This window comes from Larimichthys crocea, unplaced genomic scaffold (genome assembly GCF_000972845.2).
Source record: "Larimichthys crocea isolate SSNF unplaced genomic scaffold, L_crocea_2.0 scaffold408, whole genome shotgun sequence".
Lineage (NCBI taxonomy): Eukaryota > Metazoa > Chordata > Actinopteri > Sciaenidae > Larimichthys > Larimichthys crocea.
Window position 1 is genome coordinate 101,302 of NW_020855331.1, and position 17,985 is coordinate 119,286.

Genomic DNA, 17,985 nt, shown 5'->3' on the forward strand with positions numbered 1-17,985 from the left:
GCATGCTTGTGTCTGTAGAAATGTCCTAAATGAGTTGAATCTAAAAAAAAAGTTGAATACAAGTTTAATAGTATGATGTATTTGTATTTGTATTTTAATCTGTAGTAAAGGAGAAGTAGTTTAAATTGTAGGTCTGTAGAAAGATTTGAAGTTTGTACGATGTCTTTGTATTTTAATCTGTAGTAGTAGGAGAAGTAGTTTAAAGTGTAGAATGATTGTAGAAGGTTAGTGCAGAAGTAAAATGAGCTGAATGTCATGATATAATTTATATTTCTGTAGTCCAAAATTTGTGGAAGTAGGTGAGAGCTGTTAAGAAGAGTTTTAAGTCTTTTATTTTGAAGGGACTATTATTTTGAAGGGAGTCTTGGGGGAGTTTTGTCTTATTTGTGTGTCAGTCTGTGCCTGTGCCTCTGTGTGTGTGTGTGTGTGTGTGTGTGTGTGTGTGTGTGTGTGTGTGAGTAATTAGTGACATCTGCGCATGCTCAGTCCCTCTCCCTGTGACCCTCTGACACAAAAGCTTCAAATGAAGTCCCTCGAAGAGATGGCATAGGACATGGCATAAGGTGTCCAAACTGAAATCCGAAATGACCAGAAGAATGCTTGTCTCGTGGATCATGTCTTTGCCAAGTTTCAGACGAAAATTGTATAAACTTTGGCTGTAGGAGTCAGAGAAAGCAGAGGTGCAGCCTCCTCCTTCCGGAAAGATCTCTTATGAAAATAACATTGGAGTGAATGAGGCTGTGGAGGGGGGTACTCGATCAATTAGCACGTAGCGAGCCAAAACTATAACAGAGACAGCTTCAACAGTGTTATCACTGCGACCACCTGGAATTTTCCTACGTTTTGATTGTATAATCATGTCTGCGGCTGTGCATTTGAGGCTACCATAGTGTTCCATGTTAGCGCTGATGCGCTGACACGCTAGCAATTAACATTAGCATGTTAGCATTAGCATGTTAACGATGATGCGCTAGCAATTAACATTAGCATGTTAACATTAGCATGTCAGCATTAGCATGTTAGCGCTGATGCGCTAGCAATTACCATTAGCATGTTAGCATTACCATGTCAACATTAGCATGTTAACATTACCATGTTAGCATTAACATGTTAGCATTAACATGTTAATAGCAATTAACATTAGCATTATCAGCATTAGCATGTTAACAGTAGCAATTAACATTAGCATGTTATCATAAGCATGCAAAACCGTTTGCCAAAACTCTTAGAAAAGTCATAGCACACCATTCCCAACCGAGCCGGTCGTTTTGATACCCGTTTTGTGTGTGTGGGCCAAAAACTCTGGGAGGAGAAGCGAACCGAAAAAACACAGAAGAAAGACGAATAAAGACGAGAATAAGCCCGAGAGGTTTTAAAGAGTGTGCTCTTTCAGGCACACTCAATAAGCAGAATAAGCCCGAGAGGTTTTAAATAGTGTGCTCTTTCAGGCACACTCAATAAGCCCGAGAGGTTTTAAAGAGTGTGCTCTTTAAGGCACACTCAATAAAAAATTGAGGGATTTGGCCAATCTGTAGTTTTATGAATAGTTAAAGAGAAGACAATACTGCTCTAATTTTCCTTACTGACTCTTTGATTTGAGTAAATACGTTCTTTTACGGATCTGAATAGAATGAAAATGAGAGATGAAAAAGAAGTGAAATGAGTTCAAGTAAAGTTTCATGGAAGAAAAGTCCCACTCTTTCTTCATTTTATTCTTGTTAGCTATCGGCTTGTTGGCTAACTGCCAGAACAGAATAATCCTTGATTGGAGCTTAAAGCATAATTTCAGGAGCCGGACCACACCTCAACCGTGCCACTTCCGACAGTCCTATAAATACCCTCCTAACCCTCTGGTTCTCTTCGCTCTCTTATTCCACACACGACCTGGAAACACGCCACACCACCTACATTCAGGAAAGTGAGCTACCAATCAGTCTACGAGTAACTTCATTGATTCACTCGCCTTATCATGAACATGGACTTCGTCTTGCTTTTCCATCGGGGATATTATTCGGACGAAATCAGGACGACCACGTCCAAAGTTTCCATCGACACACGCCAGCAGATCCAGCAACAGAAGCTGAAAACATGTCCTGGCCTCCGTGCACAAGTCTCTTCTGTAAACCAAAAGCCGTTTAAGAAGCGAGTCAATCCAGCGAGCCTCCACTCAGCGTCTTTCATGGTCTGTTTCCCACCCGGTTCATCTCTCATCAACATGTAAGACAACTTTAATCCACCTGTTGAATTCATCGTGCCTGTCAGCTCACCTCCGTCTTCAGAACGAGAGACGAGACTTTCAATGACAGTCCATCGTTTCAGTTCTCCAACTCATAGCCTCTGGAGACAACTCATGCCTGACGCCATGGTCCTGACTACACCGGCCCCACAATACAACACCAGCCAGTCGCAGCCAGCAGGCAGTAGTAGCGTCACCGCGCTTCTGTGAGGTCCACAGACGGCCAGCCTTCATCATGTCTAACCGATAAGTATTCTTCACAAATCACTTGTTGTAAAAATCTTACGGGGCAAATCAAAACTTAATGCTCAGCGTGTCATGTTCTCAGTTGCCGCGCATTTGCTGTCAAAGGTCATCACCTCTCACCCCTCATGTACGCAGGTACGAACGCACTCATGCATGACGTTATCGCGTAGTCCTCCGCCATCAAGTCAAGCCGGGCATACACTGTACAATTTTAGCCCGTTTTTGACCCGAGTTTTGAGACACACGAGCTGGCCCAATTTCCCGTTTCGTCGGGCGTCTTTTTCCATACAGTGTACAGAGGGGTAACTATAACCACCGTCGGACGATCAGAAAAATTTCTGACAAATCAGAAATTTTGGTCAGCTGACAAATTCTTTCACACAATGCAGAGCCCCGAGCCGACCGGAGCATTTCTCCCTCAGTGCGCCTGTGCAAAGTGAGTCACCACGGCGACGCGTCGGTTGCATGAAAATATGGAGGCATACCCTGATTACCCTGATTAAAACTGTTGTTAGTGACGGTCAAAACGTGGATAACGGGAATTTTAGCGTAGCGTTTGTTATCAAGTTAAAAGTAGGCTTACCTCCAATTCCTGCTGTAAAATGGACAACCCGTACTGTCCACGTTTGCTGAGCCATCTCCGAGTCCAGAGGCGCCAGCGCCTCTTCTTTTTAGAACTTTCAGCGCACAGTACTGCAGCAATCAATAGGGCAGCCTTCTTCTTTTTGTCTAGCATGTTGCTAATAACTGGCGGCGGAGCTTTCAAATAAATCTTTATTGACCGCTGTCAATAGACAGGACACTTAGCAGGGGCAGAGGGGCCATTTTCACCCGCACAGTGTGAGCTCTCTGGTCATGTTCGATGATCGGACCGTACAGTGTGAGCTTTGGCCGTTGTGGATGGAGGGCACATGCAGTACAATGCAGAATGTACTAATGCTTTGCTGGAATAATGTATGATTTTAAACTCAGGCTGAATTAAGGTGAAGTTGTCACTTGTGTATCTCAGTATCCTCCCGCCCTAGAGAATGTGGAATTAAGCTACAATTGTAACCATCTCCTCTCTGAGCCATTCCCCTGTGTCCTTGTAGGGAATAGACAACTTTAACCAAGTCATGCTAGTAAGACGTAAGCAGGGCGACAGCAGATGAGCTGAGACGAATCAGGTGACAGCCAGGGGAGTGATTAGAAAAAAAAGATATACATCTATTTAGTTACAACTGTTAGTCAGATCTCACGTGGCGTTTGGCTTTAACAGACGTATGCTCTGTAGTGTGATCTCCAGAGATCTCTGCTATACTGAATAAATGCTTACTTGATCAAGGATATTCAATGACTCTGTTTGACTCTCTCTCACATCAACCAATTCGGGTAAAATCTGGACTACGATTTCAACACCGTACATCGTAGACGATTACTCGTACAGTGTGTGATGGTAAGATTTTCAAAAATCGTACAGTGTAGGCCTATGCCCAGTAATTATTCATGTTTCAGATTTATTCGTCATGTGCAGTTTAACAAAGAGTCAACAATACAATCAAATGTGCTCGGCATTCCCTCTGCCAACTAACGCATTCCCCATCATTAAGGGTCAAATCACTTTCTACCAAGAGGTTGGCTACAAGTCCCTCACGTATGTCCGCACACACGCATGTGATGTCACTACGCACCTATACCTGAACAAGCCGGCAACAAGCCCTCACGTATGTACACACGCACTCACGCGCCCGCATACGAGTGACGTCACCACGCATCCCTCCGCTGTTTAAGGGCTAATTCACTTTCCATCAAGAGGCTGGCAACAAGCCCCCCACGTACGTGCGTACGCACTCATGCACGCGCACGGACGTAAATAGAGGAAGACAGTGCTTTGCTCTGTAAAGTCAAGTCATTGTTGACGCAATTTACCCAGTCACCTTCAAAACGTGATCAAAATGTCACCTCACTGGGGTGGTCGGTAGCATAGTGGGTTGTGCAGGCGACCTGTGTGTAGAGGCTACAGTCCGCCGTGCAGTTGGCCCCGGTTCGAATCCCGCATTGGACGGCCCTTTGCTGCATGTCATTCCCCCTCTCTCTGTCTCTCTTCAGCTGTCCTATCAATTAAAGGCACAGAAGGCCCAAAAAAATATACTTAAAAAAAAAATGTCACCTCACTTTGCAGACTTATCTCCACACTTTTTTTCATGCTAATGTACATGCATGTAAATAAAGACAGTGCTTTGCTAATGATTGTGTGTAGTCATTGTTGACTCGTCATATGCAACTTACTAAGTCACTTTCAAAAATGGCTATCAAACCGTAACCTCACATTGCAGACTTATCTCCAGACTTCATTTTAGTACTGCGCCTGCACTGAGAAACCTACCCAAACAGTAGTTGGAAGCGCACAGGTTTCTTCATACTAACTTAAAGACTGATCAGGATCACGTGGTCAACGTAGATACATAAACAACTCTCACACAGCAAACACAGGCGGGGGCGCCTTGCACTGGCACAATACTCTGAGATAGAGTGGCTGGGTGAAGCTGAGGTGAGTTTAGTCCAGTGTGGTGTAAGGGGAGTGGTGGAGGTCTCAAGTTGACCCAGATAATTAATCTTCTTTTCAGAGAGAAAGGGTCCTGTGAAGTGAAAATATTTTTTTTTAGAGGACAACAAAACTGACTTAAATTGTTTGTATTTAGGATCAGGGGTCTGGTGTTGGTGTGCTAAGTGTTGCTTAAACTGAGTTGTATTTAATAAATCATTTTGAAAAAGAAAATGAAGATTCCGTACCCAGAGGGCTCACATTAGTGCAATTTCTTCTTCTGGTAAGAGCAAGGCAGAAGAGAGTGACCACTAGTGGACGGCTGGGAGCAGCCAGTCCTTTCTAACCATCTGTCTTAAAGACACTTGTCTATCCTGATAGATAGGGCAAGAACAAGGAAACACAGAGAATGGAAGGTTAGCTCTTCCTCTAAACAGTTGTACCTTGACTCATCTCAGAGGGACAGTTGTTGTCACTGCTAGAAAACCATGGAACATTGAAGGGGGAACCCACAACACTTGACATGTTGCCCAGAAAATGGCTTCGGGTCCACTGTGGGGAGTCTCAAAATGGTGGATGCTCCTGAGTAGTAATAGCTGGTAAGGCTTGAGATGACAAGTAATGCATAACTGGTAACAGTTTGATGGAGTGGTGTTGCTTGTTGGGTCCATGGCCCCTTTTTAACAAACACAGAATTCCTCTCCACCATACCCACAGTAATTGCAGCCTAAGGCAATAAACATAGGTGCCATAGCTGTGGCTCAGAAGGTAGAATGGGCCCCTCACTAATTGATAAGATCCCAGGCTCCTCCAGTCTGCATGAGGGAAAGATGGACAGGATACTGAACCCCAAATTGCTCCTGAAGGCTGCGCTATTGTTGTGTAAATGTGTATCTATGGTTAGCTCCTCAAACTGATGAGCAGTTGGCACCTTGCATGGAAGCCAATGCCATCAGTGTATGAATGTGTGTGAATGGGTGAATGAGATATGTACTGTAAAAGTGCTTTGAGTGTTCGGAAGACTAGAAAAGTATGGTCCATTTACCATTAATCATTGTATGAATGGGTGAACAAGATACGCACTATACAAGCACTTTGAGTGGTCAGGAGACTAGGAAGATGTAAGTAATTAGTCCATTTACCATTAACTCATAGGGTTATTTAGTTGCCTCGACTTTGACTTAATAAATAAATGGTTGCCTCTTATACTTAGACAATGTACACACTCATTAAAAAGTAATCACTTTTCTAAGAATTGCAGTTGAGTTTGACTCCCCACGAAAAATCTTTGGTATGTTATAATGAGCAGTTGGCACCTTGCATGGCAGTCATTGTCATGTGAATGTGATAGGTAGTATAAAATTGCTTGAGTGTTCAGAAAACTAGAAAGGCGATATACAAATACAATCGATCTACAATTCACCATAGACCAAAGTTAGCTAGCTAGCTTGCTCACTGTGCTCAACTGTGACAAGGTGTTGTTCTGTCTTCTGTATTCTGTTGTCCGGGAACACTTAAGGCTCCATGCAGAGTAAGGTCCAGGTACCAAATCAATCATCCTTGCCCTGGAGCCGGAGGCTTCAGATCGGAGGATCAGAGAGCAAATCTCTCTGGAGGGACTATCAGTCTCTGCTTGGGACTCCTCTGGGATTTTACACCCTGTCCTCCAAGGAACTAGTGGTACTCTAGTGGCCAGAAAAATCTATATTTATAATATAATATTTCTTATATATAATAACTTTGATCTTGCTACACTGAATACGTGTGAAAGGATTTTATTATCTTTGTAGGTGCGGATAAGAAGGACAGAGACATACACCGAGTGAACAGGCAGTCGCATGGTCTTGCATGTGCATAAAGCTCTAATGTCCCCCCTTGGATTAAAACTACACAAAAGAGAGGGCATGAGAGAGAGGGTGGATTAGTGGAAAAGTGGTGAGACATGTCCCAGCAGTAGGTGAATGACCCATCTCTTACTCTTCAGACTAATGAGAGAGAATGAAGGCAAGGCTACAGTAAAACAGCTACAATGTCTCACATTCTGACACTGTCATCTGCCAACTCCATTGGAACCAGTCAGACCACTGGAGGGGCCATCACTCACATAAATGTCCAACACTGCAATGATCTAATGTGACTGACTGCAAGCATGTCTGTGTTTTGAAGTCATCATCCTCATTGTTCTGATCATCATAAAATAAAGTAAAAGACTAAAATCTCAAAGGTGAATTTCCTTACTAGAGGTAACCTGTTGAATGATGATATTTGTGCATGAAAATACATTTTGTCCTGAACAAGCAGAACAGAGTGAATAGATCTGGATGGAAGCAAGAGAGAACTGAACAGGGTGATTAACAAGGCCTCGTCTGTCCTTAAACCTTGACACTACTTACTAGATGTTATTTGTTATTCTTATTATTATTAAAAAAGGAAATCAAGTTTTCTTGGATTTCATGAATACCCTAATGGATAGAGTGTTGGATGGACTAATGGACCTATCAACCTTGCTGTCCTGCTGCTCGGGGTTCAAAAAATAGTGTTGACTTTTAACTTCCAGTCATGTAGCTCTACTATTCTTTTGTCAACACAAATAATTTCTCTGTAACTTCCTAGTTAATATGTTAACTATTCTGAGGTGACACAGTGGTGGAGGAGTGCAAATTAAAACGAGTACCATATATTTTCAACAATGCTTGGCTGCAAACATACTTCAAACTCACAGATGTTTATTTGAAATTAAAGTAAAGATTCCAAACATTTCCACAGAATGCCAGATTGAAATTTAGGAAAATGTGTATGAAATGAAAGTGCACAATGTTATATTTTTCTCACTAAGCGTTTAAGATGTATTACTATTATGACAGGTATCCTCAGAAAATACATGTATAAAGAAAGAAGAAAACATGGGGACAAAACACAAGGATGCAGACAAATACATTCATATATTCACACTTTTACACACAGAGTTGCAATGCCTTATCAACAAACCCAATTTCTCACAGCAGCAGCTGCGGGACACCAACCAGCAACAAGCAGCTCTTTGAATGAACTGTGACAAGGTGTTGTTCTTATCCCCCCTCCCTCTGTCTTCTGTCTTCTGGGAACACTAATAGGCTCCATGCAGAGTAATGTGACCAATTGAATCATCCTCGCCCCAGAGCTGGAGGCTGCAGATCGGAGGAGCAGAGAGCGCCACGCTCAGTCCGGCTCCCACACCGAGAAAACCTCTCTGGGGTAACACTATCAGTCTTTGCTCGGGACTCCTCTGGGATTTTACACTGTCCTCCAAGGAACTAGTGGCACTCTTTCCAACTGCCTTGACCCCTTTGCTAACTTGACAGCTCTTAGGTGAAAAGGTCATAGGGCCCTTGTTTAGCCGTAACTGCAGTTCTAGGTGAGTACAAACTCCGAGCTAAGGCCCTGATACTAGCACAATGAGTGATCAACTGTGGTCTGATCAGTGTTGTTGATCTGTTAAGGAGCCTGTTATTCTACATGTTGTCACCATAATACAAAGCAGGATTTGTTCTGTGACATTAATGAATCAGTGACATTTTATGGCTTGTTAATTACAAAGTAAAGAAATTGTTTCCTAACTTATTTTTTATCAGTTAAAATCATACACAAATGTATCTGAAAGTCAAGATAACATACCTACATGTTATTACTACAATGAAATACAGAAGATGAGATTTGTTTTTCTATTCCTGATGTGTAATAAAGTAGCGTTAACAGGGAATAGACGAAGTGAACAGCTGCAGACTGAATGTTACATAAACCCTTTGGCACCCCTCCGAGTTGTCGATAAAGAGACATTTCCACTTGTTCTCTTAACTTGTACATTAGCACAGCCAGCTTAGAAATGGGAAAATGGCTTACTAGGCAGTGTCACACATATCCATCATTACTAGGAGATGACTACAGTAAGTCTAATTCCCAGCCCAGCCCCAGGGACCTCCGCTCTGAAGAGAAGTTACACAAAGTGCTGTTTGTTTGCATTGTCATACATCTGAACAACTCACATGTAGGAAAAAAACTGTTAACATCATTATATTACTAAGTTCTAATTATATTATATAATTATATCATTAAGTTCAAGTCAAACTTTCTGGAATACTCAAACGTGAAGTTATGGATTCAAAAGTTTACTTAAATAAAAGTGAGGTCATGTTCATAGTTACACATAGTCAAGTATCAAAAATATATATATGGGAGAGTAAACAAAGAGACAGTCAGGGAACATCTCATTCAAGCAAAGCATGATCAAAACGTATACTTAAGCACAGTACTTGAGAAAACATATTGTTTTTTTATTGGGATCATTTACGAACATAGTTCACAATATTATTTGAAAAAAAAAAATAGTATAATTCATACACTGCTTTTAACATAAACTCTGTCAAACTGTGCATACAAAAACTGGATATGCTACGATTGGAATGTCTGACCTGGGTGTGATCTGTTTTTAAAGGTTTATGCTTTAACTTTCAGCAAGCTCTGTGTCACTATTCTGTCTCTGAATAATTTGGTTTATAAACTATTGATTTGCATGAGTAAAGTTATTTCAGAACGTACTGCAGAGAACATACTGTAGGGAACATATTGTAGAGAACATAATGAAGAGAATATACTGTTGACAGCATACTGTAGGGAGCATACTGTGGAGAACATACTGTAGGGAACATACTGTAGGGAAATATTGTAGGAAATATATTGTACAGAACATACTGGCCCACAAAATTACACTGAATGAGATGGCAAACGTTTTCAATAAACATATGTGCAAAGTCACCATTATCTTCTATCTTAACTTTGAATTCAAGCTGATTTCAAGTTTTATTTGACATATAATTAGAAAGACACTGATTTTGTTGTAGTTGAAATGCAAAACATTCACTAACTATGCATTACATTTGTTTCCATACAACATTCTCTAAGGTCAAGGTCAGGGTCAAGGTTAAGGTTATGAATGAGGTGGTCTTGGTTAAATATTATAAATAATATGAGTCAACAGTGACCTGAAGTAAAAGTGTTACTTTTTCACAAAGACACTTCCCAAACAGGAAAACATGGCAATATAATCCAGGCTGCAATTATTTTTCGTCATAAATGTATTCCTCAAATTCAGTGTAATGTATAATGTAATTTATGAACACAGAGACAATGTTGCACTTTCAACCTGCTGTGTCATCTGTTTGTAATGTTAAAGCAACTTACAGCTAAAATGTTAATATGTAGTGAAAATGTACACATGTATTTGTCACTCAGCAGTTTGTATTACATAAGAACAATTCATTCATCTTTACAATTTGAAGCCATAAAAATGTAAAGAATCATACATCATTAAAATGTGTACTTACAGCATAGGTTTAGGCAATACAGTACAATTAAATATACTATACAGAGTTCATATTCATAACAATACATACAACACTATATTATGTTTATTTGTCATACAAATACATGTTAATCAAAGAGATAAACTATCTGATGTATTAATTCATCCTTTTTGAAAAACTGCCTTAAAAAGCATGTATTTACAAAAAACATTTTCATATATAGCAAAATTACTCATTGTACAAGATGTGCTTCTACATTTTCCATTACATTACATAATAATGTTATAATGTTGAAATAGATCTATGTGGTGTTGTTTAGCTCAGTTGGTAGCGCATCTGCCCATGTACAAAGGCTCAGCCCTTGCCGCGGCAGCCCAGGGTTCAAATCTGACCTGTGGCTCTTTCCCACATGTCATTCTCCATCTCTCTCTCCCCACATTCCTGTCACTCTTCAAGCTGTCACTGTCAAATAAAGGCCAATAGAAATAGACCTATGTGTATATCTTAAGTTGTTTACATTATATTGCAAGCATTGCATAGCATTGCAGCATTGGTGACATTGTGTAGAAACACCCCAACTGACAGAGTGACAGCTCTGACAAACTGAGAAGCAGAACAATGAAGCCTCAGCCAGCACATGGCTCTCATGTGACGAACAGGCTGCTGTTTCACCCAGCCTCAGCATAAAGACAAACTTCTTAGCAAAAACAACTACACGTTTACCCAACACCCTCCTTTTTCCCCCTGCTGTTAATTTAGCTTATGTCCCACATTAGTCCTCACTTGGTTGGTGTTTGCTTCACAGATAAGCACATAAAGTGGTCTGATGTTGATTGTCTTATTTAATAACTTAGAGTAGTTTAGTCATTGGTGTTTTAAGGTTTAAACTGATTGAAACATGAGTTAGAAAAGTATCAAGTACTTCATTATATGTAATTTTTGTCATTTGTGTGTGTACCTTCCAAAACAATGCTACTGGGTGATGTTATCAAACTTTAAAATTTTAACTTCACTCCTTATGCCCTGACAAAGGATTTATAGTTCTGTTCAATTTTTCATTATCTCTGTTTTTTCTATTTAAAAGCCATGTAAAGTTCACAGCAAGTGCATCAAAAGCAGTTCCAAGTGCATAGTAAATGCATGCGTAAAACAATCATACATATATATTGTAATTGGTGAACAAGATGAGTGGAGAGCCATGCAGTGCAGTAAGTTTAAAGCTCCCTGCAGATGAAAGACACATTCCTACTCTGCATGTTGCTGTGTTCCTCAGACAGATTCCCAGCTGGGACCTGCTCTAATCTCCTGGCAACAATATTGACATAGAAATAGAAACTCTGACGAGGACAGGACTCTAGCTGTCTGCCTGTCAGGAGCGCCTTCACATACATCTGGTGCTCTCTAGTCCTACACACATACTGTACATGCTGTTTTAATTAAATACATGGTGATCCTGTAGGTACAACTTAAGCTTTGGATTCAAAGAAACAGTTTCACATTTTAGGAAATATGATTGTTTACTATTGATGAGATAGATATCAATTTCATGTGTGTGCATCCAGGGCAGCAGCTTAATCTAGAATAACCACTAACCTCAATCCATCAAATCTGAAATAAGTCTAAAGTGAGACTAAAAGTGTAAAGGTGGTCCGTTTGCTGCTGCTACAGAATGGCAAATTTCCCTTGGTTTTATCCCTTCGGGATCAAGAATGCACAGGTGTGGAGTTAAGTCACATGACTTGGATTCAAGTCATTAATCTGACTTTAGATTTTATTTTACAAAGTCAAAAAGACTTTAACTTGACTTTGACTCATGACTTCACTTGAACCTTCCCATGAAAAAGGGTGTAAAGTCTACAGTCATGCTAGAGGCTCTGCAAAGCATACAACAGTATTTTGAGCTAAATGCTGATGTCAGCAATGCTAACATGCTCACAATGATAAGCTTAACACACTGATGTTTATCATGTTCACTATCTTAAGCTGTGTTTTCCACTGAATGTTACAGCTCGGCTCAGCTCGACTCAACCAGGTACTTACATGATTTCATTTTCCACTGCAGCTGGTACCCACTCAATGTAGACAGGATTCTGTCATAGTGATGCAAGGTGAAACTGTTATCATCTACAACACAGCGCAAACACACTCGAACAATGCAAAATATCCTTTCCCTCTGACATCCTTTCATCTGCAGTCAATCAGCAAATCATTTGTACCAAGTAACCACAGAGTCATTTTGTGGGCTGCCATTTTTAAAAATCTGGGTTGAGAGAATAAAAAAAATGTGGTCAATGTGCAGGATGTCCCTCTTGCACAAGGTATGAACAGTTGTTGAGATATTTAAATCTGTAGTTAAAGGCAAATGTAAAATGCCTGAATTGAACTGTCTGAACTTCACTTTTGAATTTGCTAAGCTAAGCTGTATCCTTCCTGCTTTCAGTCTTTGTGCTAAGCTAGGCTAGCACATCATAGATCTACTTCAATGTTGGAAACACAGGGATGAAGCATTGACTGAATATTGTTCCTCAAACGTTCCCACAATGCATGTCTCTTTTATCATTTCATTTCAGGATCATCTTCACATTGACCTACCCTGCTTGTGAATCATTTGCAACCATGACAACCAAATCCAACAGTAGTGTTCTGGGTGGCAAAGGTTCCTCCTCTCCTCTCTTGTCTTCTCCACCCCGCCAGCGCTTGGTCACCAAAGATGGACATTGTGCACTACGTCCTCCTCTGTGTACTTCAGGCTTGTGGCGTGGGGCCTCAGGCAGAGCCTGGCTACTTGCCCTGCAAGACCTGTGGGGACTATTGGTTGGTCTGCGCTGGAGATGGGTCCTACTGGCCTTCTGTGCCTCCTTCCTTGCTCACTGGCTGCTGTTTGCCTCCCTGTGGTACTTGCTGGCCCATCTCAATGGAGACCTGGCTGTCCAGGATCACGATGCCCCCCCACAGGGGCATGTGGTTTGTGTGAAGCACATAACCAGCTTCACTGCGGCCTTTTCCTTCTCACTGGAGACACAGCTGACCATCGGCTATGGCACCATGTTCCCCAGTGGGGACTGCCCAAGTGCAATAGCACTGCTAGCTGTGCAGATGCTCCTAGGGCTCATGCTGGAAGCATTCATCACAGGTACAACTCCCCTATTGCTAAAACCTTCTGTCCACAAATATCCACTCTGAGATCACAGTTAAGCTAAGGGACAATGGGAGTCACAATTTAAGCTAATTATTGTATTGACCAAATATTAAGAAGCTATTTTTCCAGAACATTGCATTCAGTGGGGATTGTTAGTCTTCAAGGACAAGAACAGGTGTATGAGTTTTGTCAGTCTCTGCTTCCATATCAATTTGTCTTTCCCCTTCCATCAATCATAAATCAAAGCTTGTGATTCTTAACACCAAATAAACCTTCCCTTACCTGACGTCCAGTTAGGGTGACCAAACCATATCTTGACCTAAGACCTACCCACAACCTCAAAGGGCCGAGCTTCAGGAAACACAATTTAACAGAAATCAACCTAAAATCTGTCCTTGTGTTACGGAGTGGCCTTAATGTTCAGCCCAATAAGCGTTTAATTGGGAATGGAGAAGTGAAGGTTTATGAATCCATACTGATCCAGTATGAAGCAAGTGTACTGAAAATAGTTCATTGTTTCAAAGCTTTTAATTAAGACAAAATGGGTATTGCATGATATTGCATTTACATGGAAGGATCCAAGACTATGATGACACAGTAGGTTATTATGACATTGGTCTTAAAGCTATTACTTTGAAATTGTGTTAAGTAAAGAATGTTAAAGATTATTATTTTTTTTTTAAAACAGCTCTGCTTTTAAACAATGTGAAAGGTCATCTAAGACAGTGGTCCCCAACCCCCGGGCCGCGGACCGGCACCGGTCCGTAGATCAATCAGTACCGGGCCGCACAAGAATTAATTAGTTATTTCTGTTTTATTTAATACGGTCATTTCGAAATAAAAAAATGTTTCAAAATAAAAGACAGCTCGACTTAGACTGGGACTATAATAAAGGGGGACTTACTACTTCATCCACAGTTGGTAGGAGAAGAAGAAAATATTAAGTATAAATGTAAATTACAAAAGATAATTAATTGTGCGAGGTAGTTGTTAATTATTTTTGGGTTGATAATTTTTAATTGACTCATCGGATTTCACGGGCAACAAGCTACAATGCCTACTACATGTTCTCCGCGCTCTTTTGTTATTTGCATTCATACTTAATATTTTCTTCTTCTCCTACCAACTGTAGATAGAGTAGTAAGTCCCCCTCTATTGTAGTCCCAGTCTAAGTCGAGCGGTCTTTTATTTTGAAACGTTTTTTTATTTCGAAATGACGTATTCTCCTCACTTGCGCACCAAAATTTAACCTAGCAAAATGAGTAAGAAACAGGCGTCTTTGGAAAGTTTCTTTGCGAAAGGGAAAAGGCACAATGAAGAGAGAGAAGAGCAGCCTACTTCCAAGAAAAAGAAAGTTTTTAGCAGACAGTACCAGGAGTCCTACTTGAAGTATGGATTTATCGGCGACCGGCTCTCAAATGAGGCAATGAAGCCTTCAAAACTGATTCGCCACTTAGAGTCCAAGCACCCAGGAATAAAAGACAAGCCCCTGGAGTATTTTGAAAGAAAACAACATGAACACGAAGGACAGAAGAAATTACTGAGGGCCACCACATCAGTAAATGAAAATGCACTTAGAGCATCATACTTAGTGGCTAATCGCATTGCTAAGGCTAAAAAGCCATTCACTATTGGTGAAGAACTGATCTTGCCCTCCACTAAAGACATTTGCCGTGAACTTCTAGGAGAGGATGCTGTTACAAAGATATCACAGGTGCCTCTGTCGGTTAACACAGTGACTCGGCGCATTGAAGAAATAGCGGAAGACATTGAGACACAGTTGTTGGAGAGGATTGATAAATCACCGTGGTACGCACTCCAGGTTGATGAATCTACAGATGTTGACAACAAAGCGCTACTGCTTGTTTATGTGCGATATATTTATCAGGAGGATGCGCATGAGGATTTGTTATGTGCACTATCATTGGAAACCAACACCACAGCCGCAGAACTGTTCAAATCGCTGGATGGTTACATAACAGGAAAACTGAAATGGTCCTGTTGTGTCGGCATATATACCGACGGCGCTGCTGCCATGACCGGATGGCTGTCTGGATTAACTACTCGGATTAAGGAGGTTGCACCTGAGTGTGAATCCACTCATTGTATCATTCACAGGGAAATGCTTGCAAGCCGAAAAATGCCACCAGAATTAAACAGCGTAATGAATGATGTTGTTAAAGTTATTAACCACATCAAAGCACACGCGCTTAACTCGCGTCTGTTTGAGCAGCTCTGTGAGGACATGGACGCGGAGCACAGACGTCTTCTCTTATACACAGAGATAAGATGGTTATCTCGTGGGAAATCACTGGCCAGAGTGTTTGAACTACGAGAGCAGCTGCAAAGATTTCTCTCAGAAAAGAAGTCACCGCTGGCAGCACATTTCAGTGACGAGGAATGGGTCGCAAAACTGGCTTATTTGTGTGACATATTCAGCTTGCTCAATGAACTCAACCTGTCACTCCAGGGAAAAATGACAACTATCTTTAAGTTGGCAGATAAAGTAGCTGCATTTAAAGCCAAACTGGATTTGTGGGGACGACGCGTGAACAGAGGCATATTGGACATGTTTCAAACATTAGCGGGGATTTTGTGTGAGACTGAGCCTACGCCCTCACTCACCAAGCTGGTGCACGATCACCTGTCTTTGCTGTTAAAGGAGTTTGAGCGCTACTTCCCAACCTCAACGGACCCATGAACGAACAAGGAATGGGTACGTGACCCATTTGTCAACAAACCAGCTGAATCCAGCATGTCCGTGCAAGAAGAAGACCAACTGCTGGAGATCGCAAATGACGGCGGCCTTAAAACAGTGTTTGAGACAACAACTCTGACGGTGTTCTGGATTAAAGTCATGGCAGAATACCCAGAGATCACTAACACAGCGCTGAAAACCCTGTTGCCATTTCCAACATCCTATCTATGTGAAGCGGGGTTTTCTGCAGTGACAGCCACCAAAACAAGGCAAAGGAGTAGACTAGACATAAGCAACACACTTCAGGTGTCTTTGTCAGGAAGAAACAAGCTCAGGGCTCCCATTGATTTGGCGTTACGGACAGTGTTTGATGTTATAATAGCGTTATATTGTTGGAGCAATGTGCTAATAAAGTTATTATTTCCTAATGTTATAATAGCGTTATATTAATGGAGCAATGTGCTAATAAAGTTCCATATGAGTACACACATTTATTATTATTATCCCCATATGTTAGAAGGTTGGTTTGTTCCTGAGTTTTTTTTCATACCATTACAATTTTCCATTTTAACAAAAGATAAAAGCAAAATATAAAAGCAAAAGTGTTAATAGCTGTGCTAAATGCTCAAGTTTGGCAGGCTGGGTAAAAAGATTTCCATCGTAGTCAGGAGTGAAATGTAATGAATCAGCCATTGTGAATCAATCAAATATGGGGACAATACAGACTCTTCATTCATGGTGAACGTTAACTTTATCTGCTGCCTGGTTCATTTTGTGCTTTTACCTTTGTTGCTATCTGCTATTCATTTTATTACATTGAAGTCTTGTTGTCTTAACCTTCAGGTGCATTTGTAGCCAAGATTGCACGTCCTCAGAAGCGAGCAGGAGCCATTCAATTCAGCCCCCAGGCAGTAGTGGGCCAACACCAAGGCCAGACATGCCTCATGCTACGAGCCACCAACCTGCTGCAGCGACCTCTGGTTGATGTAAAGGTGAGTGCTGTGCTCTATGAGGAGCATGAAGGTCAAGCCCTGCATCAGACATCTCTGGACTTCCATTTGGATCATCTGGGCCAGAAGCCCTGTCCTTTCTTCATCTTCCCACTGACCTTTTACCACCCCCTAGATCGTCGTAGCCCCCTCTATCCCGCCCTCTGTGAAGGCATGGCTAAGCACTTTGAGTTGGTGGTCTTCCTGTCAGCTTTACAGGAGGGAACTGGAGACTCCTGCCAGAAGAAGACCTCGTACTTACGCCAAGAAATCCAGTTTGACCGCCGCTTTGTCCCCGCCTTGGGGCTGGATGCTCGAGGGAGATACATGGTGAGCACCCAGAATTTTGATACAGCCCACTCAAAGGAGCCTTTGAACAAGGACTGTGTAGTGCAGATCAATGGTGATGGCAGTGACAGGATGGAGTAAGGATGCTAAAGGGGAGGTCTCATAGGTTTTTGAGGGATAACTAGGGAGGGTATCAGTGGGGCAGATATTTTTGTCTGGAAGTACTTGTTTAAACATAAATTCAGATTTACTAAATTAAATAATTTTAAATTAAATGTATATCAGACATGGATGCTGCTGTGGACCCTCAACGCCTCCCTCCATTCAAATGGAGCCCCTCGTGCAGCATTCAATGTAAAATCCCCCACTGGCTTCCTACCAGTTCAGTTGTGTTCGTAAGATGACTTTGATCCAGCTATATTTGAAAATATTTATCTAATTTGTGGTGGCACAATCAATTTCAAATTCAGTTCCAGTTTAGTTTCAGTAATCAATATTTTATAATTATATATAATATATATATAAT

The 17,985-nt window shown here is 41.3% G+C and overlaps 1 protein-coding gene across 1 annotated transcript; it reads left to right on the forward strand.

The window, feature by feature from the left end:
• Positions 1–8,221: 8,221 nt before the first annotated feature.
• kcnj13 (potassium inwardly rectifying channel subfamily J member 13) lies at positions 8,222–17,903 on the forward strand. The gene is made up of 3 exons (XM_010755068.3): positions 8,222–8,400; positions 12,916–13,478; positions 17,026–17,903. Exons 2-3 carry the CDS (start codon positions 12,962–12,964, stop codon positions 17,598–17,600), a joined length of 1,092 nt encoding a protein of 363 aa, XP_010753370.1. The 5' UTR covers positions 8,222–8,400; positions 12,916–12,961; the 3' UTR covers positions 17,601–17,903.
• Positions 17,904–17,985: the final 82 nt, after the last annotated feature.

Bases quoted from the DNA above. Each gene is read 5' to 3' on its own strand.
- kcnj13 (XM_010755068.3), top strand. From the start codon at position 12,962: ATGACAACCAAATCCAACAGTAGTGTTCTGGGTGGCAAAGGTTCCTCC. The intron at 13,479-17,025 runs GTACAACTCCCC...CTTAACCTTCAG, and splicing joins GCTGGAAGCATTCATCACAG to GTGCATTTGTAGCCAAGATT.